Raw genomic sequence first — 13,185 nt, forward strand, 5'->3', positions numbered from 1 at the left:
TTGTTGTTTTTTCTTCAGCAAAGTAACTTTTGTTCAGCAAAAATGCATTAAATCAATCAAAATTAAAAGTACAGACTTTTACATTGTTATAAAAGATTTCAAATAATTTCAAATAAATTCTGTTCTTTTAAGCTTTCTATTCATCAAAGTATCCTGAAAACAAGTATCACGGTTTCCACACATATTAAGCAGCACAACTGTTTTCAACACTAATAATAAAAAAAAATGTTTCTTAAGCAACAAATCAGCATATTAGATTTGTATATAATGCTTTGCCATCACAGGAATAAATTACATTTTGAAATATATTAAAGGTGCGATATGTAGTTTTTCGTCCGCTAGAGGTCGCCTATTCAAAACAAAGGCGTAGCTGGATGATGCCAAGTTTGAGTAAGGAATCTTGGGACGTGTGCCCTTCATCTCACAGCCGGTGGAAAAGGCAGGCAGAAATCATGTTCATGGATGAGATTATTAATATTACTGTAGTATGAAGCAGAGCAGGACCAAGTGTTGTGGGAGCTGAACGAGGCCGCTGGAGTGATTGCTAATGAGAGACGAACGCAACACTCTTAGAACTCATTAGAACTTTTATTATGCCACAGCCGCCGCTTCCGCTTTTCCGGTCATGAGTATGAGCTAACGCAGCTTTGTTTATCATATTAGATACATTTGAGTGCGTTGAAAATTATGTTATGACATTTCTCTGTGCGTTCACTTGCCGGCTGCTGTGAGACACTTTCTGGACACTGCAGTAAGATAGATCGATTTTAGAATATCATATTAAATGCTTGATGAGCTGTGTTGATAAATGGCATGCAATTAATTAATGCATGATGGAGACACTGGCCCAGTGGTTTATGGATATTTTTCTGCAAGAATATTACATATTGCAGCTTTAAAATAGAAAACAGTTATTTAAAATTTTAATATTTTATAGTGAGCATAAGAAATTTCTTTCAAAAACATTTAAAAACCCCACACAGTAGTATGTATTTCATTTAATGTATTTTTGGTTGTTATAAATGTAATAGTTTATACAAAATTTCAAGTTAAAATCTTCAAGTTGACTTTCACTGACATGTGTTACAGTGGCATGTTATGGTAGCTATTTAAAACATTTTATCTAGTTTGTTTTGGAGCACTTAGTAACCTGTTAAATAGTATCAATGTACAGTAATCCTCTACTTTTTGTTAGTGTTAGATAACTACTTTTTTAAAGTTAAGAGCTCTCTCCAAGCACTGATGTATAATGATGGTCTTTTTCTGCTTTGCAAGCACTGATACTTCCTTCAGGAAATGTGAATCTAGCAGGTAGTGTCATTACCTTTTAGATTGATATAAACAATAACATCTGCTTTATAGTAGTCTCAGCCTCAGACGTCAGTTGAACATCTGATGCATATTACACACAAAATTGGAAACACTTTAGGAGTTTCAAAGCTGTCATCTGAATGGTTAAACCTGTCATGATGCCAAACCCCCTCATGGAAGAAGAAAATTGTTGTGTTTACAGCTGTGAAAATAAGTGATTATCAGGGTCAACTAAATGCTGGATTTTCAAAAGTATGTGAAGTTCGCAGAATAAATTTTTAAAATAAGTCCAAGAATTGTATACGCAGGTCTGTTATTGTAGGGACAACAATGCGCATTTTAATGCTAAACATGATGCTGAACAAAACAAACTGTTATTCGTTGCTTTACATGTCAATAAGATGGCCTCTGAGTGGTCCTTGGCCAGTGAAAGCTGCTATAAAGTTCAGACCTTCTGTCCTGAGTCTGAAGGTCTGGCTACAAGAGACTACAGTACCTTTATAGTAGCAGAATGTGTTTTATTATTGTCATACTGAGAGAGTGTAGAGGCATTGGTGGTATTACAGTTGTTCAGTCAACTGTAAAGTTTTCCTAGGATGGTGCTTTAATGTGTCAAGTCAGTTGACACCACTCTGCATGATGTTAGTTAGGAAACCAAACTTTTTAAAATGCTTTGCCAGACTTTGTTATAGAAAGAACATTTTACGTCATTCGATTTTCATCAGGTAGCGTTTAATCCATAGACTGTAAAAAATATGGACGTAGCGTCCGTGACGTCACCCATAGAGTTCTGAACAGCAGTTTTGAAGCGAAAATGAGGCCGCGGCCATCTTAGCTGCGCGTCACCGCACGTCACTCCCGGATAACTGAAAATGGGCAAAGAAGCCGGGAGGTGGTTTGAGCTGATGTGATTGGTTGCTGAAACCACGCCCGCCTAGCTCGACGTGACCACATTAGCAAGCAAAGGAGCTATCTATCTAGATACTATCTAAATTATTAATAAAGATAAGTTTTAACATCAGAAAGTTCTAAAGGTTTACTGTCAATTTACGGTGTTTTTTTAAGATATAGATGCTCCAACACATTTGTGTTGGGTGTGCAAATAACAACATGGAACATCAAATGGGACTTCATACCTTTATAATAGAGATCGCGAGATGAATCCAATCTGTGGCACTTGGGTAAAATATAAATGTCCATTGCAAAACAAAAAAAAACATTTCACATTTCTTCTGAATGATCTGCTCTCTGTCATCGTTCTTCAAGAAAGGATGCAATCTGAGCAGCCTTTATGTTGTAAAACTGTATACGATCGTATCTAACAAACAAATGAGCCTGTGTCCAAAGTATATATTTTTCAAAATAGTGCAGCAGTTTTAGTTATAATATCCAAGCAGTGCTGTCAGAGTTGTATATCCTCTTGGTATTGTCATTGTAGTAAATCTCGCAATCAAAACTTTCAGTCAATGCCACGATCCAACAACGTGTGTTCTGTGTCTCTTCCGCATGCATGCACACAGACACACATCAGTCTCAAATATTATGCAGCAAGCCATATTTTATAATTGTATAAAATAATCGAGAAAAAAAAGCACAAAAACGGCTGAGATGCCAAATTCAGCGGCAGCTGAGGTAACATGACGCCTCACAGACAGCAGCGCAGTCTACCTGTCACTCAAGTGACCACGCCCTTAATTATGCAGAACTTTAAGGCTTAATATAATTTAAACGGATAAGTTATAAAAAAATTCACCCCCCTCAGAGTTGTCATGAATGGCAAAAATAGCCGTATAGACCAAAACCACAATTTGAACCAACTTGTAAATATGTTTTTTTCTGCTATAAACTTGGCCAATTTAACATGGGACTCTATGAGATTCTGCTCTCTTTTGGAGCCTGTCCCTAGCGGCCAGTCGATGAATCGCAGTTTAAGTTACTTCCGTATTGGCTTCACGAGAGAAAGGGGGAGGTTGCCGCTTGGTTTAATCATTGAAAAAAGCAATTCTACATTCGTGTATTATTAATTTGCTGCTCTGCATCATAAGATGCCATAGTTCCAGAATTATTAAATAGTAGTGTGGTATCGCTAACACTACTTCACTGCCCTCGGATCTATCTGTACGAGTGTGTGTGTTTGTGTGTCTATGGCCGCCTTTAAACTCAAGTTCCTGCATTATGCATACAAAGGGCATGAATATGCATCCCATCGTAAAAAAGGTTATGCTTGCAGGCTAGAATGTGAAATCATGATGTGCCACCATTACAATTTCTCATGAAGATTTCATCTGTCGCTCATAAGTACTTGGTTTGTATAATATTTTCAGCCTGCAGAGTGATACTTTCGCTTTCAAGCTGCGCGATTCAAGGAAAGCTTGCCAGCCCATAAGTCAACAAGCCAGGTCTCCATCTAGGTCCTAGCTGATTCTCAAAGGCACTTGTGTACCTCAACCAGCCTACCTACTGCTTTTATGCCTACCTATTTCAGTGTTGCACTGTGGGGCAGAATGCTGCGCTATCAAACACCTGTCTGTGTGTGTTCTATTCATTTGGTTTCACTCTTACTGAAATGTGTGACTCATTTTCCCCCAAGGGCTCTGTTTTGTTGGATGCAACACTTCTGACAAAAGCTGCCACCTTGAATGCTAATGCGCCGTTCGTTGGTCTTAGAGGACCAAGTTGAGCTTGTTAATAACCTCAAGTTGTGCTTAGCAGGAGGTTGAAGAGTAGCCAGTAATAAGCTGTCAATTTGGGTTTTTGTTGCAGACGTTGGCATGTTACAAGGTGGGAAAAATATGATCAAAGAAAACAGGCATACCGGTGCACCTGACTCTGATAAGGCACAATGCTTCCTTGACTTCTGAAAAGCAACTTACTTCTATGTCTTTACTGTAAAAGACTCACCTGCTAAATTATTTAGCTCTGTGAATATGCAGTAATAAGATTAAAGCAGATTTTAGCCTTTAAGAATGTGAGTGGTGCCTGTGCATGTAAATGTCACATTTTTTGCGTGTTTTATCATGCAGCAAGGTGAAAATGTTTAGTCTGATTGCTTAGAAAAGTTATTGCTCAAGTGACACATGATACCAAGCATCGCATTACGAACAGTTATGTGAAGAAATGTGTATTTGTGTAACACCGCACAGCCACAGCTCAGAATTCATAGGATACTTGCAGCCTGTCAATCTGGTCCCAATTTTAGGTGGTATTTTTCTACATGGGGTTTATTCGAAGACCGGTGTCTGCACAAATTAGTCCTCCTATTATGCACTGCTCATTTCAGCAAGGCGCGAAGCCAGACAATAACGCCGTTCTTCGGTGCTATTCTGCAAAGTGCTTGTGCGCATATATTATCACATTTATGGCAAAGAAACAAGACGTGTTCCAGAAAACTCTTGAGTTATTTGATTATCCGCCTGTATATAAAAACAGAGTATGCATGCATGAAATAGCTGTTTACCTTAGTCTTATTTATACTTCCCTAGTACCTTATAACCCCCGGTTTCAAGTTAGTCCTAGACTAAAATGCATGTTTGAGCTGTTGTAACTGAAAGCAACTTGCACTGATATATCTTAAAATATGTCAGTGTCATTGTTTTGTCTCAATATGCACACCGGTAATGTGTTTTTTTTAGTGAAAGTTTATAAAAGCTACTTAAATGCCTTAATTGAACTAAGGCCTAATCCTGGCTTAGGCTAAGCCCTGTCTGTGAAACCGGGCCATAATATACTTTTCTTCACGTTTTTAATTTTTTAATATGTTAATACTGTATTTGTATGAAATTAAAACATTCATTGTAATTATGTTAATTGTAAAGAGAAGTGAAGGATTGAGAAAAACAAAAAATGGGAAGAAAAACAAGAATTGAAATGGCTTTCAGTGCATCTGAAATTAGCATGTGATTGTCCATTTTAAACATCCTTAAGACACTTTTAAATGGAAATCGTTGTAAAAGTATAATACACAGGGGTCCATGATCATTGAAAACTGTGATACTAACAAAATCCAAAAAAGTTGTGAAAATTCAATGCAATGGATATACACTGTAATTCAAACGTATGGATGCAGTTACTTGATCATACGATCCTTCAGAAACCATTCTAATGCTGATTTGGTGATCAAGAAAAAATTACTATGCTGCTCACTATTTTTGTGGATACCATGGTACATTTTTGTTTTAGGATTTTTAATGAATATAACGTTTAAAAGAATGCCATTTATTTTAAATAGTTTTTTACAATGTAAAAGTCTTTGCATTCACTATTAATCAATTTAATGCATCCTTGCTGAAAAAAATTAATTTCTTTCTTTCTTAAATCAATCAATCAATCAATCAATCAATCTTTCTTACCCCAAAATTTTGAATGGTATAGTGGAGTTTTTTTTTTTCTTCTAGTTATTCTCTGCTCTGAGATATGCATTGGCTTATTTTGAGTAAAATCTCAATACAGTTATCATTATTATTATTATTTAAATCCTTATACATTAATTGAGTTCATAGAAATGTAATAGAAAAATCATGGAAATCCATTGGTCTTTTAAGGCAGTTGCCAGTAGCAATACAGAGCTTGAGAGAGAATAAAAAATCCAAGTCCTAAATAGGATTTTCAGTGCTGTTAAGCCAACAAATGCATGGTCTAAAACTGGGGTAGGTGCTTGATTGGCTTCACTAATTACCCATTACAAACTATTTAGTTTAGGAATAGGATTTCCCTGAAGATCATCAGTGTTTTTGTCTTTACATGTAACAATCAATAAAGTGATAATTAGTCTCTTAAAGTAATTTCCCCATGTTTTGTTTCCGATTTCCTTTTTCCCCGGCAGCAAACTGGATGCATTCATATATGATGCGGCTGTCCTGAACTACATGGCCCGTAAAGACGAGGGCTGCAAAGTAATGACCATCGGCTCTGGCAAAGTGTTCGCTACAACAGGATATGGCATTGCCTTACACAAGAACTCCCGCTGGAAGCGGCCACTAGACCTTGCCCTGCTGCAGCTAGTTGGAGACGGTAAGAGAATTTCTGAATGAAATGAATATTGTAGATACACACAAGGTCCCTCATTTAACAAACTTCTTTAGTTAAGAAGTTAAATCTTGCTTTTGTTTGTTGTTTATTTGTGAAGTACTATTTTCACCCCTGACGAAAAAATATTGTGACTGAGCAGGATTATTATTATTTTTTTGGAAATAAACTTTTTTTAAGCTATTTTACACTTGTTACTGTGATTCTCTGAGGTGTCTCCCTCTCTCCATCTCTCATATGCATACATTTACATGCTTGTTTTTCTTTGAAGACACTTTTTGATGAGGAACCTAGTGAGTTGCCCCATAATGATTAAAGACTAAATGTGAAAGGGAGCTGGAAGTCTCACTGAAATATGATAAATGAAATTAGAAAAAGTGTCACAGCAAATGAACACAATTATGAATAGCCAAAGGGTCACTTCATTAAACAGTGTGGTAGTCGAACGCCTCGATTTTTAATTTTGATGCTTTCCTATTTGGATTGGAATTCTCATTAGGGGTGATTTTTGCTTGTTTGAATAAATAAATATAATGAAAAATATTATGATTTCAGTTCTTTTGATTAAATTTCCCATTACCTAAGCCATGGTTCAGGGCCATATTGTCATGAATTGAAACACATAATTAACCTGCGGGTCAATGCAGTTATAGTTTTATGTTTTGTTTCATATGAAAAGAGGATTTAGTCTTATCTCTTTCCCTCCTTCGGAGTGAAGGAATAATCCTCGTTATAAAGCCGACATCTAAATGCATATGTCGGTTTTTTTTTTCTCCTAGAAACATGCCCTTGTCATGCCTTTATTTTTTCCACAGTGACATTTTCACTCTGATAAATGCACTAATGGCTATTGTTGGGAGGTAGGCCCATCAGTCTAGAGCTTTCATCTCCAAACTACTCCGTGCCTGTCTTATCACAAGAGCCTCGAAACCAGGCCATTTCAGACCTCCATCAAAGCTGTTATTATCCTCCAGTCTCTCTTTCTCTGCCTCTCTCTTTCCTCCTCCTTGCCTTTCATGATTCTTTTCCTCTCTTTTTTCTTTTCCATTTTCACCTTTTTGTGAACACAGTGTAATAATAACCGAAGCTAAACCAAGATCTCCACTGTCTGGAGATTTGAATTAAAGACTCACTTTCCCCAACAATACTTTTAGATTCTAGTGCTCTTTTACTTTCTTTAGCCTTTTTTTTCATTCTCTGCCTTCTGTCCATCTGTCTTGTACCCTGTTTGTAAGACTGCTTATTGTTCATGCTTCTTATCTCCTGTCATTGTGCACATCTTTTCGTTCGTTTCAGATGAGATTGACATGCTTGAACGACTCTGGTTGTCTGGGATCTGCCATAATGATAAAATTGAGGTGATGAGTTCCAAACTGGACATAGACAACATGGCAGGAGTCTTCTATATGCTTCTGGTTGCCATGGGCCTAAGTCTGCTGGTGTTTGCGTGGGAGCATCTTGTCTATTGGAAGATTCGCCACTGTTTGGGCCGCTCAGGAGGACTTGACTTCCTGCTGGCTTTCAGTCGGGTGAGTGCACCAAATAATTGCAGTAATAATATAAATATTAAGGCTGTCAATTGATTTTGTTAAAATGTAAATGCATTCAGTTAATTTTTAAGGAAAGATGACAAAATAATTTATTGTTCTTCAATTTGTGTTAATGGCACTCACAATATATATGCATTTTTTTTCCCCCACCACTGACCCCCAGTCCTCCGTTGGTGATTGCATTAACATTTTTATGAATGACGGTTTTCCACTAGTGGATGATGTTTCAGTTTTTGAGCTTCGATTATTATTCAATTTCATTATATAAAGGCTGCAAATGACTTTTATTAAATGTCCCATCTGGGTTTGATTTATAAATAAATAATTTGTAGGAGAATGGTTTTCTCAGTCATTTAGGCTACTGATAAAACAGGTTGTGTGTGTGTGTGTGTGTGTGTGTGTGTGTGTGTGTGTGTGTGTGTGTGTGTGTGTGTGTGTGTGTGTGTGTGTGTGTGTGTGTGTGTGTGTGTGTGTGTGTGTGTGTGTGTGTGTGTGTGTGAGAGAGAGAGAGAGAAACTTGTGCTGTGGCTCCACACTGTTTTGGTTAGTTCTGAAGGCTTCCCATTAGTTTTTAAAAATTACACAGAACAGATTAATTTTAATATCAAATTGAATAAATGAGTTAATGGTGCTTAAATTTTTTTTTTAAATGTGTTAAACATTTAATTAATCAGATGCACTAAAAAATTTATTCATTTTATGAATATTTCTTATGAAACACTGTTGATGTTAGAGAGAAGGTGATAAAATACATTAAGAAACAATAATTGTGTCATAATAATGACTTCCAGCTCTGCGAACTAAAATTAGTATCCCAGGAAATGTAAAAATTAACCTAAACAAAATTGTAATTGTTTGAATTTATTTTCAGTTAAAAGGCAAGATTACCCTTTTTTCCAATTCTTGTTCTTGCAACAAGAACAAAGACTGACACGCAGAAATCTGGCGTTAAATCCTTAGAAGGGAACTTTGCAGCACACTCCTTTAATTCCTGTCATTTCTAAAATGTGATGGCATCCAGCATTTCCACTGCACACACAGAGGGATTTTATGAAAGCCCCTTACTTCTCTCATAGTAATGAATAACGGAGGAAGATGACAGAAGATGGATCATTTATTCATTCTGTATTATCACTTTGTGTCTTTGTTTACATTATGGAAAGAAAGAGAAGAACCTTAAATCCCTTTTGCAAGCAAACAGACTTTCTTTTGAGAGAAATGTAAGGCAGTTAGATTAGATGGGACACTCAAACAGTGAGGTCAGCATTGCCATTACCTCAGAAAAACGTTAGCTGAGTTTACAGTGTGTATTCTTGCATCATCAAAGCACTGGGAGCTTTACAATTTCATTATTATGGTAATGTTTCACATCTTTACAGAGACATTTTCCAAGCATCTAAATCTGTTTGTATGCCACCAAGGGGAATATTATGATATCCTGAACTGTTTACTAAATAAATCTTTTGCTTGTTATCTCTTACAGGGAATGTACAGCTGCTGCAATTTTGAGGATGAAACAGCTCCTGGAGGTTCCCAAAGCACTCTTCCACAATATCATCATGTTTCCACAGTTCCCCCTCCTCCGCCACCTCATGTGATCTCTACAGCCGTGGCCAATCCCCCTATCACTAAGGCACAACAACAACAGCAGCAACAACAACAAAAGCAACACCACCAGCAGCCACCAGTATACAATGCTCTTCTTCCTGGCTCCCCTCCATCAGGTGGACATTCTGGAATGGCTCTAGGGCCATCGAACAGTCCCATTCTTGGAGCACCCATGCCTTGCTCTACTTTCCTACCACGCCATGATCGCCGATTAGCTGTGGTGGATCGGTGGACCCGTCCAAAGGTGGGTCCTGAGAAGCCCGGTGGTATGAGCAGTGGGATTACAGACTTAACACAATTCCAAGGCATGCCCTCTCACTGGGGTGCAGGAATAACTGGAGGGGAGGGGGGTCTGGATGAATACAAGAGATACTATGGGCCAATTGATCCAGAGGGCTTAGGGGTCTCTGCAGAGCCTCAAAACATAGGCACTCAAACTCCAAAATCTAAGCATCGAGGAACAAAATCCTCTGGAAATCCACGGTTACCTCCTAAAGGTCAAGCTTCTGGACACATACCAATTAACCCTGCTTTGCCACATCTCTCTCCACCCCATCAATCTATCTGGAGGAGAAGCAGCTTCTCAAAAAGGAAGGGCTCAGGGGGGCCACTGTACGAAAACATCCTTCCACTAGGAAGAAGAGGTGGGGGCAGATATGGAATAAGGGACGGTGGTGGTGGAAGAAGAGGACGTCGTCCTCCTCCCCTTCCTCTGCCTATACCTGTGCCCCTTTCTTCCCCAACACAAACTCCACCCTCGCCTTCTCCATCTATATGCTACACATCCACTTCTACCAGCAGCTCCAGTACCTCCAGTTCATCCTCTTCTTCAGAATCAGTCTCCCGATCCAATTCTCCCTCCTCTTCATCATCATACACATCATCACAAAGCTTCAGATACCGGACAGATGTGCAAGACGTGTATGAGGACTATGACACTGATGAGCTTACAGAGGAATCAAGCTTGCTTTTGGGGAGGAGAAAAAGTCGTTCACGTATGTCTTCTCGATCCCTGCCCAGCAGTCCTCCGCCACCACCTATACCACCCCGCAAACCTTGCGCACAGAGGGCACAGGTGAGAGACAGAGCAGGCAGTCAGCTTGCACAGCTTCAAGAGTGGTGGGCGTCTTGGGGAGAGAAAGAAAAAGGTAGAAGAGCAGCTGGAGATAGAGAAGTTAAGGAGGAGAAACGGCATCACAAAGAAAGGGAAAGAGAGAGAAAGAGGAGGAAGAAGGGTAGAAAGAAAAAGAAGAGAGAAGAGCGTGAAAGAGAAAGGGAGCGTAAAAGACGTAAGGTGAAAAAGAAAAAGAAAAAAGAGGAGAAATCCAGAAGAAGGGAGAGGGAAAAGCGACCTGAACAAGAGGAAGTAGATTTGGACAGGAAAGATGTGTTCGAAAAAGGAATAGGACAGGAATATTATTCCTATCCTGCACTGAGACGGAGCTCATTCCGAAAAAAAAGTGAAAGCTCTACTAGGAGTTATGAGTGGGATGTTATCAGAGATGGAGTGAAGAGAGATAGAGATGATCAAGGAGGAGATAATGAAGAACCCAGTAGGGTAAAGGAAAGGCATCACAGAAGCCCAAAATCACTTCGCAACTCCAGGCCAATGTCCAACAACAAGCATTTTTCCACCTCAAACAAACCTTCTTCAACCGTCAAATTTTGGGGTAGTGGGAACCCAACTTCAGAGTCTCCATCGTCTTTTGTACCCCTACTTCCTATTGCCTCTAAAAGACGAAAGTCTGTAGGAGCTGAAAGAGATGAGCATGGAAGAGGTGTAGAGAGTCGACCCTTATTGGGAAATCACTGTAGAGGTAAGCCTTGCTCGAGAGAAGGCCTGTCTTTTCAGGAATGGGAATCCGAGGAAGAAGATGAAGAGTCTGAAGTGGAAAGAAGTAGGCCAGAAGAACAGGGGAGACGGCGAGAAAGCAGAGGAATGAACTCCGAGTCTGAAAGGGACAGAGAAAAAACTGTTGAGATATACACAGATGATGAAGGTTCCTCAGGAGAGTTTGGTAAGTTTGAGAGATACTGGGAGGGTCACGAAGGAAGGGCAGTTGGAGGCATTGGAGGAGGAGGATGGTTCTTTGGCACGTACCCAGCCAGAGAAAGAGGAAACAGTATAAACAGTAGAGATGACTCCTTTTTGGGATTGGGTGGTGGAGAAAGTAGCTTGGGGTTCGGTGCAGGAGCAGGATGGAGTTCAGGAGGTTTAGGATCAAACCAGTGGCCTCCAACTCCATTGACTCCCCCACCTCCTCGAAGATACTGGTCTGTAGATAAATTACCAGTCAAAACTGAAAAGAAATCTAAAAGCAGGTCTCAAGAGAAGAGTCGAGGACACACATCCTGTTCCTGCCAGTCACCCCATCATTCTGCCAGCACTCACTCCAAATGGAATCGGGTGACTTCTAGGAGCCAGGAGGAACTACTCCCCCACTGCCACAGTTTCAGCAGCAGCGTAAGGCCCAAACGCCAGTCATCTAAACCGGATCGGGCTCAGAGCCAGGCAAAATCTGGAAGCCAATCCAACCTCAATGCACAAAGACCACAGCGCTCAGACCGGTCCCGACAACCGCCATCCCCTCCTCAGAGTCTACCACCTTCTTTACCCTCTCCAATGGTCCCTGCACTCCCAGCACCACCCTCTTCCTCTCACCATATACATGTTCCACCACCTACCTCCTCTTCCTCCGTGTCCTCCCCTTCAGTTGTCTCATCTACACCTGGTGCCCCACAGCCCTCCTCTTTGTCCTCCTCTAGTGCTAAACTCCAATACCAGAAACTGCGGTCAGTTCCCCAACCCCAAAGGTATCAATCCCCACATCTTCCCCTCAAAACCAAGAGCCTATGCTCCCGTCGAGGCTCTGCCCAATTCTCCAGTGTGGAGAGTGAGGTTTGAGCAACATAATGAAATGAGGAACATCAGCAAGTAGCCCCAGGGGCGATCAAGTCACCTGCTCATGCCACAAACTGTTAACTGTTCATAGCAGTCGAGTTGGGTTGTTTTTGCTGGCACCCTCCTCTTGCACAAAAGCTCTAATGCTCCTTAGAGACAAACCTGGATTGGGATGTCACATAATTTGTAGCCCTTTCTCTTTTCTTGTGTAAGAATGGAATACTGCCATGCTGACAAATCTTGTCGATGTTAGCGAGGCTGTTTATATGGAATTGGCTTTGCTTCTCTTACTTGGGGGCTTTAAGGTGGAGCGTCGATAATGTGGGTAAATGTGATTTTTGTTGGAGTGTTTTGCTGCTCGATGGCTCAGGAAAGATTTTTTCAAAGGGAGATTCTGAGGTCAAATACAATGCCCTAATGCCCCGCACCCATCTTTTTTTTTTCTCTCTCTCTCTCTCTCTCATGCTCTCATAGCTCTGAATCATGATATAGTTGTTGTGTGTATTTGTTAAAAATATCTCAAGGGAAGCATTCTCAAAGAAAAGTAGCAATCCATTTTTCTCCTCTCAGAGCATTTTCCTTGACCTCCACCTTCCGCAAAATGACATCTAGCACTCTGTGTTGTCGTCAGTGTTTATATTTCTAGAAACAGGGTAAGTTAGCCATGACTGATCACATATTGGTTTACTGAAGCTGAATGCCAAACTTAAGTGGAGCTGATGTACAGTCCTGTTCTGTTGAAACCATTTCACAGGTCCTCATGTTTCATTCTTGTCCCTTGAGCAATAC

At 39.9% G+C, this 13,185-nt stretch overlaps 1 protein-coding gene across 1 annotated transcript in view; it reads left to right on the top strand.

Annotated features, from left to right (window-relative positions):
- grin2da (glutamate receptor, ionotropic, N-methyl D-aspartate 2D, a) overlaps window positions 1–12,399 on the top strand; it is a 66,627-nt gene extending 54,228 nt beyond the window's left edge. Inside the window, exons 12-14 of the mRNA XM_067361650.1 lie at window positions 6,134–6,321; window positions 7,633–7,865; window positions 9,370–12,399. Coding sequence (XP_067217751.1) covers window positions 6,134–6,321; window positions 7,633–7,865; window positions 9,370–12,399 — 3,451 coding nt within the window. The remainder of the gene's footprint in view (window positions 1–6,133; window positions 6,322–7,632; window positions 7,866–9,369) is intronic.
- Window positions 12,400–13,185: the final 786 nt, after the last annotated feature.

The sequence above is a fragment of the Chanodichthys erythropterus genome, chromosome 15, assembly GCF_024489055.1.
Source record: "Chanodichthys erythropterus isolate Z2021 chromosome 15, ASM2448905v1, whole genome shotgun sequence".
Lineage (NCBI taxonomy): Eukaryota > Metazoa > Chordata > Actinopteri > Cypriniformes > Xenocyprididae > Chanodichthys > Chanodichthys erythropterus.